Raw genomic sequence first — 16,617 nt, 5'->3', positions numbered from 1 at the left:
TGGCGTTTGGCTTCACTGACATTCTTTACCCCATTGTGCACAGACATTGTACCACCAGCATCACCTGTTAGTCTGGTACGTACACTACCCTTCCTTCTTGTGTCAATTCTTTGGTCCACAGCCGTATCCCCTCTTACTTTGTTTAGCTCCCTTTCCAGGTTAAATTCTGGCGTGGAGATCTCCTGGACATCTCCCAACCATCTCCCCCAAATTCCTAGTTTAAAGCTCTCTTAATTAGATCGGTGAGCCTCCATCCTAGAAGTCTATTTCCCTCCTTGCTCAGGTGAAGTCCATTCCGAGAGAACAGTTGTCTGTCCGTAAATGCTTCCCATTTAGTCACGGTCCGTAAATGCTTCCCATTTAGAGTCACGGTTCTTCTGAGCAGAATGTGATTCATGGTCATGCAAACTTGCATCAACACGATTCTAACGGTCGACTTCCGCACTCCAAACTGGTTAGCAACTGATTGATAGCTGTCTGGAGTTGCTGGCTTCCACTCTGCAATAGCCACCTGCTTCTCCACCGTCAGGGCAGCTCTCATTCTCGTCCTTGCGCCGCAGGATGGGTGCGATCTCTTCACACAGTCCCTTGAAAGTGGCTTTTCCCATCCGAAAGTTATGCAGCCACTGCTCATCATCCCAGACTTGCATAACGATGTGATCCCACCACTAAGTGCTTGTTTCCCCTGAGCCCAAAAATGGCTTTCCACAGTGGTGAGCATGTCCATGAATGCCACAAGCAATCTCGTGTCGTATGCATTACTCGAGTCGATATCATTGAGTCCTCACTGTCAGTTTGGATCTTAAGGAGTAACTCAACTGCCAAACGTGATGTGGCGGCAAGACTCGTCAGCATATTCCTCAGCAATTTGGATTCCATTTCCACAAACCGAAAGGGAAGCCAGTACAAAAAACATTGAGAGATGGTGCCAATTGTTGATGGAAGCAGAGGGATTGCTGGGATGCGAACCGATGCATCACGGGGTGTTGGGACAGGACCCAGAATGCCCTGCATCCCCTTCCCACAAGCCACAGCACCAGAATGGGCAGAGGCGCTCTGTGGGATAGCTGCCCATAATGCACCACTCCCAATGCCGCTGCAAGTGCCACAAATGTGGCCACGCCAGTGCGCTTGCAGCTCTAAGTGTGGACAGACTGCAGTGCTTTCCCTACTGCACTCTATGAAGGCTGGTTTACTCAAAACATTCTACATTTGCAAGTGTAGCCATGCCCTCAGTCTCTGGCTGCCAAAAGCTGGGACTGAACAACAGCGGATAGATCACTCAATAATTGCCCTGTTCTGTTCATTCCTTCTGAAGCATCTAGCATTGGCTGCTTTTGGAAGACAGGCTATTGGGCTAGATGGACCATTGTTCTGACCCAGTAAGTCCATTCTTATATACTATACAACCATATCCAAAAAAAAAAATGGAACACACAAGTGGTCATCTTCAATTTGTCAAGTGAGTCGCTGAAGGAATATTTCCATTAACTCATTATTTCAGGACTGAAAGAAAAAGCACAAGCTTTTGGGCAGGTAATTAAGAGAATTCATGATGACAAACAACCTGATTAGAAGTATCTACAATCAATCAGTTGGATATGAACAAGAAATAAGAGTGCTGGAAATAAAAGTATGCAATTCACTCTCCTGTAGGATTATCAACAGATCAGGGCTACAACAGCACTCCACAGATTTAGCAAAAAGCTTTAAATGCTAATATGTTCCAGTTGGGTTATACCTAATACAGTAAAAAAGGGATCGTAATGTAACATCCCCAAAGTGAAAAAACAATTCAATCAAGTCAACCTTTATATGTCTGACAGCTAAGTTTCATTTATCCTCCTCCCTCCTCAAAAAATGATGTTTCTAAATACTCTTCCCACTAAGATACTCATATGATGATCTTATTATGCACTGAATGGCTGACCAAAAGAAATCCCACTGATTGATGGGGTGCTAAGGAAGTCATCTGTGTGTTTCAGTGGCTAACCTATCAGGGGAAACTGCCGAGCAGCTTCTGACCCACAGATTTCTAACTAATTTTGACACTCCCTTATGCATAAGGCAGAAATAGCCAGTTAAACATTAGTCTTAAGTCTGTTTACCAAGTATACTGCTACATCCACAACAATAAATGGAGCTGCCTGAAATTCTTCAACAGAGCTTTGTTTTCCAGAGACTTCATAGAAATAAAAAGCCCTTTAAACAGCAGTCAATTGTGTATGTCCCCACTAAGCGCATTAAGGTGGAGGAGTGTGTCCTCATTACTATGGCTAGCATCGACTTACAGAGCGGTGCACTATGGGAAGCTATCTCACAGTTCCCACACTCTCTGCTACCCACTGGAATTCTGGGTTAAGCTCCCAATACCTGATGGGGCAAAAAAAATTGTTGCGGGTGGTTTTTGTTTGTTGTCGGTCTCCCTTCCTCCCTCTGTGAAAGCAACTGCACACAATAGTTTCATGTCTTTTTTCCTGGGCTACCCATGCAGATGCCATAGCACGGCAAGCATGGAGCCCACTCAGTTCACTGCTGCTGTTGCAAGCACTGTAAACACCTCACGCATTATACTGCAGTATGTGCGGAACCTGGCTAAGAGACGGTAGCATGAAGACTATTGTGAGGAGAACCTGGACACAGGCGTTCCTGAAAGCATGGCTGTGGCAATTGGGACATCATGGCGGCAGTGGGGCTGGTTGATAAGCCGATTCTGGACCCAGCAAACAAGCAAAGACTGGTGGGATCACAGTGTTGTGGGTATGGGATGATTCCCAGTGACTGCGAAACTTTTGCATGCATAAGGCCACTTTCCTGAAGTGCAGGAATACCAAGATGAGAGCTGCCCTGACTGTTGAGAAGTGAGTGGCGATAGCCCTGTGGAAGCGTGCAACGCCTGACTGTTACGGGAAGTCAGAAATCAATTGGAAGTGGGCAAATCTACTGTGGGGATAGTCAGAAACAGTCCTTCTGCCGAGGAGTTTACAATCCAAAACCCATATTTTTTTATTTTATATATATTACACACACACACAGTTCCCAGCACAATGGCAGAGCCTGGTCTCAGTTTGGACCTGTTGATACTAATAGAATATAAATAATAAACTGTCCCAGATAGAGGTGTCAGTAGAGGAGGTTTTGGAACAAAACTGATAAATAATAAGTCAAGACAAGATGGTATTCACCCAAGAGTACTGAAGGAAGTCAAATATGAAAGTACAGAACTACTAACTGTGGTATGTAATCCATCATTTAAAATCAGCCTCTATACCAGATGACTGGCAGATAGCTGATGTAATGCCGATTTTTAAAAGGTGATTAGAAGTGATTCTGTCAATTACAAGCCAGAAAGCCTAACATCAGCACTGGACAAACTGGTTGCAGCTATGGTAAACAAGAGAAAGATTAGAAACAAAGATAAACATATTTTGGGGAGGAGTCAAGATGGTTTTTTGACGTAACATCTTTGAGGGGGTCAACAACGATGTGAAGAAGGGTGGTCTACTTGGACTTTCAGAAAGTTTTTGATAAGAACCTTTGGTGAGGGACCTTAAGTAAAATAGGCTAGCAATATTAGGAGCCATTAGGAAAGGGATAAATAAAACAGAAAATATAATGCCCCTATATAAATGCATGGTATGTCCACACCTTGAATACTGTCTGCAGTTTTGGTCACCCCATCTCAAAAAAGTTATATTAGAATTGGAAAAGATACACAGAAGGGCAACAAAATGATTAGGTGTATGGAACAGCTTCCATACAAGGAGAAATTAAGGAGACTAGGATGAAAAAGTAGGGGATATGATAGAAGTCTATAAAATCATGAGTGGTCTGCAGAAAGCGAATAGGGAAGTGTTGTTTACCTCTTCACATCATACATGAACTAGGGGTCACAATGAAATTAACAGTCACCGGGTTTTAAACAAACAAAGTACTTTCTTCACAGCCCACAGTCAACCTGTGAAACTCATTGCTAAGGAAAGTTGTAAAGTCCAAAAATATAACTGGGTTAAAAAAAAAAGATAAGTTCCTAGAGGATAAGTCCACAAATGGCTGTTATCCAAGATGATCAGGGATGCAGTCCCATGCTCCGGGTGTCCCTTAATCTCCAACATCCAGATGTAGGGCAGAACAACAGAGATGGATCATTCAAACTTGTCCTATTCTGTTCATTCCCTCTGAAGTATCTGGCACTGTCCAATTTCAGAAGACAGGATACTGAACTAGGTCGTAATCAGTAAGTATGTTCTTAAGTGAATGATAATGTAATGGTGTGAATGTGTGTATGATAATGTCTTCTAATAGCTGACCCAAAGAGGCTCAAACTAGTCACTAGTAGGTATTCTCCTTCAATTGCAGCGGTAGAGGGGTGTGGGTGTGTGGTGCCACGAGACTCAGTAGTGAAAGCATATGCAGTTTTATCTAGTGCAGGGGTTGACAACCTTTCAGAAGTTGTGTGCCGAGCCTCCATTTATTCATTCTAATTTAAGGTTTTGCGTGCCAGTAATACATTAACGTTTTTAGAAGTTCTCTTTCTATAAAACAATAATATATAACTAAACTACTGTTGTATGTAAAGGAAATAAGGATTTTAAAATGTTTAAGAAGCTTCATTCAAAATTAAACTAAAATGCAGAGCCCTCCAGACCTGTGGCCAGGACCCGGACAGTATGAGTGCCACTGAAAATCAGCTCACGTGCCGCCTTCGGCATGAGTGCCATAGGTTACCTACCCCGATCTAGTGACTGTTCCCATTATCCTCAATGTGTTACACTGAGCTGACATTTGGAGAGAGAGAGAGCTAACAGTATCACAGGATACTTAAAATAGTGTAGGGAGAATGGTGAACTTCCAGTTTATGTGCTGCCTATTCTTCTTACCCTTTCTATTCAGCAAAATTGTGCCATATTCATAATTAATTACATGTCAACTAATTTTCAATATTCATATTACAAGAACAACATATCGGTTCAGCTTCCAACAACAAGCAATTCCCTGTGGAACTTAATTGTTTTGTTTATATGCGGTAAGTCACTTACCATGTGGTAAGAAGTAACAATAAATTAAATTGTTTAAATCATGATCAAAATGATTTGAAGAACACAGCATCACTGTTTTCATTGTTTTAAACAGAACACACACAAAATCTGGCCCATGGAGCCCATTGGTAGAGAACCTTCGCAACCTATAGAAGAAAACTATGTCATCGGCAGCCCTTCCATGTCAGAGTGTCTTCACAAGGGGTATTCCCTGTCTCCATGACAACTGAAGGTAGACCAAATCTTTGCTTTGAGCCTGGGTTAAAGACCACCCCTCAGGAAGAACTTTCCAGAATGCTCTGCCTCAAGTGGCACATATACCAGACTTCAGGTCTCCCTGCGGAGCAAAGGTTTCAAAGAATTTTTAACTAAATACCTGTTTCTTCTATGGCTCATTAGAACTGCTAAAAACTGATAGATCTCGGTGCTCTCATCAAGTCCATAAAGAGATCAATAAACCCAGGTGGAAACATTGAAATCCATTGTTATAGCACTAGCTTTCCAAAACTTCAGATAATATGAAAATAAACCTCCTAGAGAGCTACTGAAGATATGATCAGTAAGAGTCAAATGCTTTAGCTTCTGCTACAGCAAGAAGTATTATAAACACAGAATACAAGTCCAAAAAGGAGTAACCACTACACTAGTATTCACAAACGCCATATCATCCTCCTTCAAGTGAAAGGGGTACATGTCTAGACAGTACAAAGGGGTATATGTTGCACAAGGCCCAGCAGCCAGTGGTTTGAGCATTGGCCTGCTTAAACCCAGGTTTGTGAGCTCAATCCTTGAGGGGGTCATTTAGGGATCTGGGGCAAAAATCTGTTTGGAGTTTGGTCCTGCTTTGAGCAGGGGATTGGACTAAGTGACCTCCTGAGGTCACTTCCAATTCTGATATTCTATGTTTCTATGATTCAGAAGTAGCCAATGCAATCACTGACATTCTGCTATAACGGGTAGTGACTCTGGGAAACGTGCAGGTCATAGTGAAACGCTTTGCTGCAATGGGGTTCCCTAACTGTGGTAGGACAATAGACGGAACGTATATCCCTATCTTGGCACTGGACCAATCAGTACATAAACCGCAAGGGGTACTTTTCAATGGTGCTGCAAGCACTGGTGGATCAAAAGGGACGTTTCACCAACATCAACGTGAGATGGCCAGGAAAGATGCAGGACACTCGCATCTTTAGGAACGCTGGGCTGTTTGAGCAGCTGCAAGAAGGGACTCATTTCCCAGACCAGAAAATTACTGTTGGGGATGTTGAAATTCCAATAGTTATCCTTGGGGACCCAGCCTACCCCTTGCTCCGGTGGCTCATGAAGCCATACACAGGCAGCCTGGACAGTCGTAAGGAGCAGTTCAACTACAGGCTGAGCAAGTATAGAATGGTGGTAGAATGTGCCTTTGGACGTTTAAAAGCTCGCTGGTGCTCTTTGCTGACTAGGTTAGACCTCAGTGCAACCAATATTCCCATTGTTATTACTGATTGCTGTATGCTCCATAATATCTGTGAGAGTAAGGGGGAGATGTTAATGGTGAGGTAGGAGTCTGAGGCAAATGACCTGGCTGCCAATTTTGAACAACCAGACACTAGGGCTATTAGAAGAGCACAGGTAGGTGCGCTGCACATCAGAGAGGTTTTGAAAGCCAATTTCATGACTGGCCAGGCTATAGCGTGACAGTTGTGTGCGTTTCTCCTTGATACAAACCCGCCCCCTCTGTTGATTTTAATTCCCTGAAAGCCAACCACCCTCCCCACTATGATCACAGATGGCAAAGGAAATACAGTCACTATTGTTTTGAAACTATGCATTCTCTAATTTTTTTTTTTAATTTTTTTTTTTTAAAAGGGAGATAACTGATAAGGTATCCTGGGTGGGGTGAGGGAGGAGGGAAGGACAAGGCCACACTACTTATTGTAGCCACACTACAAATCAAAACTGTTTGAATGACAGCCTTCTGTTGCTTGGGCCATCCTCTGGAAAGGAGTGGCTGGGTGCCTGGAGTCTCCCTCACTGTGTTCTCAGGCATCTGGGTGAGGAGAATATGGAACTTGGGGAGGAGGGCAGGCGGTTGTACAGTGGATGCAGCAGCGCTCTGTGCTCTTGTTGGCTTTCCTGCAGCTCCACCAGATGCCTGAGCATGTCCGTTTGCTCCCCCATTAGCCTCAGCATTCCATCCTACCTCTTATCATGCTCACTTAATGCTTTCCTGGACTTTGCCACTGAATGCCTCCATGCATTCAGCTGTGCTCTATCAATGCGGGGGGACTGTATGAGCTCAGAAAACATGTCATCGCGAGTGTGTTTTTTTTCCACCTTCTAATCTGTGATAACCTCAGGGATGGAGATGATAGGGGGAGCATAGAAACATTTGCACCTGTGAGGGGATAAAAATGGAGAGTAAATTTTAAGATGATACATTTGAGAGAACAAAAGGGAGACTCTTTCACAGTGACTCAAGCAATTCACAGCAGACAGCACGTTTTTTAGGTACAATGTCTCACTTTGCCTTTTATATTGAGCACCTGCAGGTACGGTGACACATCACACATTGCTGGGCAACAGAATTCAGTTTCCAGGCAGCCATGGTAAACCAAAGGGTATGAGAGTTTGGCTTCTAACGCGTTCATAACATGTGGGAATCTTTTCAAACTGTAGCGTCCTCCTTTCCTATAGCAAGCAATGCCAGTTGGGTTTGCCATTTAAAATGAGGGGCTATAGTTTTCAGGTGGATGTTTAGCACACACCTTCCTCCACCCTCCGCATGGCTATTTGGGATGATGTGGCTATTCGCAGGGATAGCTCAGTGGTTTGAGCATTGGCCTGCTAAACCCAGGGTTGTGAGTTCAATCCTTGAGGGAGCCATTTGGGGATTAGCCCTGCTTTGAGCAGGGGGTTGGACTAGATGATCTCTTGAGGTCCCTAATAATCTATGATTCCTTTTAGCCAAGCGCAAACAGCTGAGCACGAACACGGCACTTTTACTGTTTCCTTACAAAAATTCCCCTATTTCAACCAGGTGACCACGAATGAGATCACTCTCCTGAAGCTAACACAGAAAGAAACAGACTGAACATTGCTTGAACGCAATCAAAACCCAGGACCATTCATGCTTTGCGCTGCAATGGATTCCAGACTACTTGCTACTGGCTTGGCATGGTAAAGTGTCCTACCGTGGAGGACGAAAAAAGGCGGCCCTCCCCAGAAACCTGCTGCAAAGGCTTTCAGAGTACCTCCAGGAGAGCTTCACGGAGATGTCCCTGGAGGATTCCTGCTCCATCCCCAGACACGTTAACAGACTTTTCCAGTTGTTGTACTGGCCATGAATGCATCCCAAGTCTTCAGGGCAAATCAAACATTAAACACTATTGCTTTTAAACCCTGTATTGTAGTTACAAATGTGCACTCACCAGAGGTGCCTTCTCCGCCTTCAGGGTTGGGGATCCCGCGCTGGGAGGGTATTGGCTCCAGGGTGATGAAAAGGTCCTGGCTCCCGGGAAGAAGAGATTCACCACTTGTCTGCTGCACAGTCTCCTCCTCCTCTTCCTCAGCCACAAAATCCTCCTCCATGTTGTGTGAGACACCCCACTTGCAGGTGTCCACAGCCAGTGGTGGGGTAGTGATAGGGCGCCCTCCCCTCCCCTGAATGCCATGCAGCTGATTATAGAAGCAGCATGTATGGGGCTATGACCCATAGCAACCATTTGCCTCCTTTGTCTTTTGGTAGGCTTGCCTGAGCTCCTTGATTTTCACACAGCACTGCTGTGTGTCCCAATTGTAGCCTATGTGTGATTCTGGCATATATATTAGCATTTCTTCTTCTGGACTGGAGTTCTGCCTGCACAGGTTCTTCTCTCCACACAGCAATCAGATCCAGTGTGTCTTGTTCACTCCATGCTGGAGCTCATTTGCAATTCCAGAGGGACTTCATGGTCACCTATGCTGCTAAGCTCGCCAAGCTGACCAAACAGGAAATGAAATTCAAAAGGTCCCAGGCCTTTTCTGTGTACCTGGCTAGTGCATCAGAGTTGCAAGTGCTGTCCAAAGTGGTCACATTGGAGCACTCTGGGATAGCTCCCAGAGGCCAATAACATCGATTTGCGTCCACACTACCCCCAATTCAACCCAGCAAGGTCGATTTTAGCGCTACTCCCTTCAGCAGGGAGTACAGAAGTCAATTTTAAGAGCCCTTTAGGTCAATGGAACGCAGTTGCTTGTGTAGGTGCATTTATTATAAAAAGTGACCTAACGTGGCTAAATTCAACATAACCCTGTAGTGTAGACCAGGGCTAAATCAGCTCCACATTAACACTAAGACCAATGAACTTGCTGCATAATGCTTTGCATCAACATGAACAAGATAAGGAACCCATAACTCAATAAGGAGAAGAGACGCTACTGATTTAGTCAGCCCCATTTCTGGATCAAGTTTCTTGAATGATTAAATACAAAAAGCATCCCATGTTCTATAGGGTTATTACATTTCCTCCCCTCCCCCGCAAAAAAATGAAGAGTTAGAATGGGACCAAGCTTTACTTGCTTCCAGATAAGTGCACTAAGGACTCTACAGCTCCAGAGTTTACCACAGAATTGTGTTCCAGAATTTCCGTTTTATTAAGGTAAGTTTTTAGCACTCCCAAAAATAATAAAGAATGTGACCTAGAATAAATAAATGCAGCAATGTCTTCCCAAACCTATAATCAGTAACTTGTGCAGGTGGGAACTGCCCTATTTATCTTAATAGCTTAGTGACTCTCAAACCTAAAGATAAGGATTTGAATGCCAATATTTACTAAAATAATTAGTAGTTAATATTGGCATTGAAATCATCTATTCAAAGCATTAGTCTATCCCAGATTCCTAAATAGCCTCCATCACCCTCTATGCAGCTGCCAGAAATTCTAGCTTCCTCTTCCTTGAGTTCCTCCTCTCCTAACAGCTTCTACAATGAACTTAGGCAGGGGGAAAGGGGAGGGTTTAGTCGACAATGCCTAGGACACTGAAAACTGGAAATGTTTGGACATTCTAAGGTATTGTCACAATCATATCAATCTATCAGGTTTGCTGCACTGATTTAAATACAAAAAAGTGAGTAATTCTTTCAAAAAGTTTTTAAAATTTATGTGAAGCTGTTGCAGGGTTTCCATCACAACATCCGGATGCTTACAGCAGACTTTAGTATCAGTTTGCTGCTGAGTGCATGGGGCTTCATCATGCTTTCACCTCTCCATTACTTTGTTCTTTTATTCTAATTAAGACTCTGGAGGGAACTTGTCAACACATGGTGGGCTAAAGAGCAATGAAGTACTGCATTTCTATGAAGGAGTGCAAGATTTGTGATCAACTTTAGGATCCTAAGTTCCCCAGAGGATAGGAAATGTAGATTTGCACACTTCAAATAGAATATATACTGTAGATTACAACCTGTGTGAACAGTACATAATTAATGAATACTTACTAGGGGAAGCATTAGCAGCTGAAAAATTGCTCTGGAGACAGTCTGAATGAAGAAACCAATTTAAACAAGTAAGTATCAGAGACTGGAACAGCAATTCTAGATATCTGCAAAACCTTAATCACAATAGTTACATGACTTATAAAAATATCTATTAGATAAGTAAAAGTAGAAACTAGAATACGAAGTCACTATGTCTGTATATATCAAGCCATAAGTTTGTTGTGACATTTTGGAACACAACTGATGATACTATCAAGAGTACATGAGGCTTCTCCACATTTTAAGCAATTACACACATTTATTTTTCAGTTAGGTGGTTTTATCACCAGTCCCCTATCTACCAGACTACCAATGTAGAAAGGAATGTATATCCCATACCAGAATACCTCATTTTTAATACCACACCAAAAAAATAATTTCTATTACATACACCGTATTGCATACAGATTGAAGAGAGATTATTTGGTACAGAGCACCTAACATTTGACATTTTTTTTTGAGCACTTGATGAAGTTAAGTAAGTCAAGCTGTGCACTTCTTTACATATAGAAACAAACTCCTCTGCAATATCTAGTAAGGAGGGTTTTAAATAGCATGTCCTTTTATTCAGTTAATGAATATTCACAATGTGCAGCTCTAAAACTTGGTACCATATAGTCTTGAATACAGCTTTTGTAGAAAAAGCATCTAATCAGTGCTTCATCTGGTAGTCCTGAAGAAAGTGCCTCTCCTCCAAAAAAACTGCACGAAGGAAAAGTGAGGTTTCTTAGAACTAAGAGAAAATTCTCTTCTCCAAAGCCTAAGGTTCTAGACAGGAGAGATCATATTCCATCCCATCAGAATCATGTGTATATTGGGGAGATCTAATGGCTACATCACCTATTTGACACTATGCCATACCAAACAGTTTTTCAAGCTCTCCAACTTCTTCTGACTGAGCGCCTCTTCAGCTGTTAAAGGTGGGGGACCAGACAGTGGAACAAGCCAGCGTAAGTGATATTTCATGTCAAATCTCTCTAGGTCTTTTGATGAACTGCAATTATGTCATTACAATAACTAGTGTGAGCAGTAATATTACAGGTTGCAACCACTATCTGCTTGCTCCAACTATCTTATTATGTCCTAATTGTTCTTTATAAAGATTTTCCCTTAATGTTCTGAAGGCAGCTAGAACAAGGCAGCACAGAGACAAAGAATATTTTGTAGCAGGCATCTTCTACGTACAGCTTGTAATTTATATGACTTAATCATATCTTCATTAATCTGCTTTCTGAAAAGAGAATGCCTAGTTTTTGTCATTTTTCCTAGAGAGGGACATTAAGATTCTGCACTCTTAAGATTTTTTCCCCCACAATAGATTTAAATAGTTGCTTTGGTTCTCAATACAAATACAGAAGTTTATCATGTAAGGTAAGGTACGGTAAGGTAGGTAGATAGACAGACTTTAATGAAAAATTCTGATCACTTGTTGTTTCATACTGATGTGGTGGGGGGGAGGAGAGGAGAGAGAGAGAAGGTTCAATCACTATATTTTTTCTAAAAAAAAAGTTCCCCATTAAAATAATTACAGCCATTTAATAAGTAGTCAGGCATTACCATAATTCAGAGTTATAATGGTCTTTTACAACACAATTGCTAGTGATACAGCTGTGTGTTCTATTCTTAGAATGGGTCATTGTGAGAGCTAGCACAATAACTTTTTTTTCGGTGCACTAGAGGTTCCAAGAAGGTTTCAGTTCAGGTTGACTCAAATCCAAAAATTCTGCAAAAAAACCTGCAAACAAATTGAAAAATTTGTTTTAGGTCAAGTGGAACATGTTTTGTTCAAACTGGAATCTTTTTGTTTGGAGGCATTTTTAAAGGGCTGCAGGGCAAGCCTCTGTCCTTCCTTCCCCACATAACCTACTCCTTACTGTTTGGTAGATCCCCGCCTTTTACATCACATAGGATATTATGTACATTCCTCAGCACAGATCTTATGTCTTGAGCAGTACTGTAAAAGCACACTACATGTCTTAAGTGCTGTAGGAAATCATCAACAGTAGCAGGTATGCTACTTTGATTAGCACTTTTGTAAGCCAATACATCTGGCTCTTCACTACTTTATAGTACTTGCTTCCCTACCAGTTTGTTGAGTGCGCCCTTATGAAGCACTGATTGGATACCTATCTTGCAAAAGCTTTATTAAAAAAGGATAATATAAAGGGGTTTTATTTATTTATTTTTTTAAAGAGGGAGAATAGAAATTCTCATCTTAAGTAGAGACTGTTCAATAAAAAGCTCAGGGAAATAAATTTTACAAATAGGTACATTTTCACCCATAGATCCTCTTTATTCAGTTCTGATGCTGAACAAAAATACAAGTAACTATGCAACTAGGTTTACCAAATCCCAAAGAAAATGTGTCTTTGAAATATGGGGACAGATTCTAGAAGCAGAATGGAATAAATCCAAATAGCCTTACACAATATGGTGGCAATTCCCTACTACCAACTATGTTGGACAAAAGGTCTTCTCTTACTTCAATAACTATGTCTAGTATTTGGCTACCAGTCAGTGAAAAATGAGTGCATACTATCAATATTACATCTACTGAGGAAAGCAAACAGTGTGCAAATTTATCTGGAAGGGGGAAAAGCCCCCTGTTGCATGTAATCTAGTTCAGCCACAGCTGGGATACTTGCTATTATGTATTATATGCACCTTTCTAATGAAGGGTACCTAAAGGGTCCCAGTTACCAGTCCACAAGAATATGCATCCTTTATATTCTGAAGGACACTGAACAGCTTTTAAAAATTTGAGCCTTGACAACTGCATTCTCCAGTTAGCCAGAGAAAAGGTAAGGCACTGGCAACAACAGTGCTAACTCCCACATACTGATCTGCCAACATTCCTCAGTTGTCACTGAGGGGGGATCATTTTCTCACCTTACTATTTCATTCCTGGCCCACCTTACAAGGCTGGTTGTGCAAATTGTGATGGTGTTTGTTTGTAAAACACAATGTGGACAGTTAATAGGAACTGGACTAAAACAAACAATCAGCTGTTCAATGGCCTGTATAAAATGAATTGGTGAGTGGTAATATATTAGTCACTAATAATCAGAGCTCAATTTGAATTAATGACCTGTAAGTGGTAGGTTCATAGTCCCTTAATGCAGGAATGTCGAACATCAGTCCATTTGAAATATTTATGCTGCCCTGTAGACATATGGATCTTTCAGAATCTTCGACTTAAAAGCTCTTAAAAAAAACAACAACAAAAAAAACCACAAACACACAACCTTCATGGTTGCAAAGTCAGCTTTCCAAAATGCGTACCAAGGGTAAACTAACATAGTGCTGTCTGCCAGAGTATGAAGATAACCTAGAACAATAACTGAGATGGGTCAACTCCTCTGGAAGTTGTTGGGTTAACTCTAAAGATGAATGAGGACATTTCAATAAACAGCGTTATCTATTTCATGTTTTCCCACTGAACAGTACTGCAGGTTGCAAGAGGTATGGACCAAATAATTAAGTTAGCTACCAACAAAAGGTACTTTCTGCTCATCACCTTTGTGCAAACATCCCCTGATAACCAGTGGAAAGTCCACTGTGGTCCAAGGGTAGTATGTAGTCCTTAACTAATCAAAATTAGAACTGGAATTCTGCCCTTACTACAGAACAAGTTTTGTACCCCTGCCTTAACCAAACTTGAGCCATCTAGTCTAAACTTGTTTGCATTTATGAACACTGCAATTCTGTTAGAGCTTTGCCCCCTGGTTCAAATGTCACATTGTTAACAGAGTGCTGGCTCCCCCACTTCTGCATTAACTGAAGGTTCCAGATAGCCCTAGGCGGGTTGCATTACTACTTCAGACTTTAAAAGGGCATGGTGTCTAAATCCTAGTCTACACTACAAACCTCTCTCAGTATAACCAAGTTGCTCTGGGTGTGGAAAATTCACATCCCAGAGCAACGCAGTTATACCAATCTAACTTCTCGTGTAGACAGCGTTAGGTCAATAGGAGGGCTTCTCTTCTCAACACAGCTACAGCCTCTTAGGAAGGTGAAGTATCTACACCAATAGTAGAATCTCTCCCATCAGCGTACGTAGCTTCTTCACTGAACGCAACAGCAGCACAGCAATGTAAATGTAGATAAGCCCTAAGATGTCACTCTCCTAGCCAGTTTAAAGAATATACTAACAGAAACATTATTTACATTGTTACTTTAAACAATTACTGAATATCAGCATACAAATGTAAAATATTTTACATCAGGAACATTCTTATGCTGAAATTTACTGTAATTCATGTACTATGGAATATAAGGCACTTGTAAAAACGTGATAGCAACATTTTTCTTTTGGAGGCAGATGAGGGAGGGAACTTCTCCCCCTCTGAAAACCCTTTCAAATAAAGGGCTGCCCTTAAAGAAGCAAAAACCATTTACTTCTGATGGCATTGTGGGATAAGAGTAAGTAAGTTTTTGGACTAACGATAGCTGTATGCCATGAATTTCAGAAGCTTATCTCAGAAATACATAAAGTCCAGTCTGCTTTTTCATTACTCCTACACAACTTCACTGATGGTCCCAGCATCATGAGAGTTGTGGAAATGTGAAGGTAGAATTTGGTCTTCTAGTTTAGAGATGAATCCTATAGCCAAATATTTGTTGCTATGCATCTTGTTAAATAAAATAGAAACCATATTTTTCAAAATAAGTGGTGAAGTGTGTCTACATCTATCTTAAGCTTGAATAAAAGTCTCAATTTAATACTCTGGGAGCCAAGCAATGGAAAGCTTAAGTGGTCGTTAAGATTGTTCTGTAAATTATTTCTTTCACAAACTACCTGGTGATCATCCCTGGTGCATTGACTGGCAACAGTGCCTTTTGTACATGGAGAGTCAACCAAAACAAAGTTTAAATAAAAAACACTCTTCTACAAATGCATGGTTCAAGTGATTGTCAAACTTCCAGAAACATGCAGATCTTTTTGTAAGGCCAGGTCCACACTACAAACTTTTGGTGGCATAGCTACGGAGGTAAGGTGTAATGAGGTGAGATTTGCAACAAACGTAGGAGAGAGTGTCAACAGAAGCCCCTAGGGTACAGGCAGTTTTCCTGGCAAAGCTTTCCAAGTGAAGATCTTGCTTACGGCCTAGTCTACATGACAAAGTTTTGTTGACAGAAGCTGCCTTTTGTTGCCATGGGTTTTCATGCATCCATACCCACTTCTGATTGCAAGAGGTGAAACATAGATGTCATCACTAAAACAAAAAAACAAAACTTCTTTGATGGACAAAAATTCTCAGATGTAATATTTGCACAAGCATTTTGCTGGTGCAAGTACATTACCTGTATATTAAAGACCAAGTCTTCCAACAACAGCCCACAATGCCCCTATCCCTAGTACTGCTCCAGTCATAATTTTGAATATCCTTGCCCCAGGGATCACACAGAGACTGGATGGGCTTCCCCCACCACACTTTTAAAATGTCTCTTTTCCTATTAGCCCACAGTCTGAGAATAGACGGGTATGGCTCTGCCTAAAGTACAGAACTCCAATTAAGCCACATGCTCCTGTGTGGACCAGGAAAGAAGTTCTGGTTCTCTTTGGCCTGTGGGAGACAAAAGGCAAGTGCGATCCCAGCTGTTGGGCAACTACAGGAATAAGTGTTTGAAGACGATGCAGAGGGGATGCATCTTTGTTGTAGCAACACCGGGCAAAAGTGGAGGAGTTCCAGCAGTCATACCAGAAGGTGAGGGAAGTCAACAGAAAATCTGGGACCATCCTCCAGACCTACCATATCTATGATACTGGGCAGGGACTCCCTTCACACACAATTCAACAGTAAAAATTTTGTGAGACCCAGAGAAAAGAATTGCAGCAGAGCTCACCAAGGACAATCTTGTTGAGGAGAGAGACAAGAAGGATGCAAGACCTTATGGAGACCCAGGGGTTCAATATCTAGACTGACCCACCAGAGACCTAGAAAAGCCTAGAGACAGAGCCCAATGAGGAAGGGAAAGGGAGCATGGATAGGTGTAGTTCTGCACAATTTTTTCTTCACAGAGTCTGATGCCTCCTCAATCACCATGCCCCCTGCCCCTTTTTAGATGGTGACC

General features: G+C 41.9%; 1 protein-coding gene across 4 annotated transcripts in view; it reads right to left on the bottom strand.

Moving 5' to 3' along the window:
* Positions 1-16,617, bottom strand: part of GBE1 (1,4-alpha-glucan branching enzyme 1) — a 330,020-nt gene that overhangs the window by 277,930 nt on the left and 35,473 nt on the right. Inside the window, exon 1 of one of the 4 annotated variants that reach the window (XM_075073098.1) lies at positions 7,228-8,071. The exons of 2 other annotated variants lie outside the window; for them this stretch is intronic. In XM_075073098.1, the coding sequence (XP_074929199.1) occupies positions 7,228-7,334 (107 nt within the window). In that variant the 5' untranslated portion in view covers positions 7,335-8,071. Of the gene's footprint in view, positions 1-7,227; positions 8,072-16,617 lie in introns of those variants that run through there. One more of the 4 variants, XM_075073097.1, reaches the window with a different exon arrangement.

This window comes from Chelonoidis abingdonii, chromosome 1, assembly GCF_003597395.2.
Source record: "Chelonoidis abingdonii isolate Lonesome George chromosome 1, CheloAbing_2.0, whole genome shotgun sequence".
Taxonomy (NCBI): Eukaryota; Metazoa; Chordata; order Testudines; family Testudinidae; genus Chelonoidis; species Chelonoidis abingdonii.
Note: the sequence above shows the minus strand (reverse complement) of the source record. Positions and strands in the feature narration are given on the sequence as shown.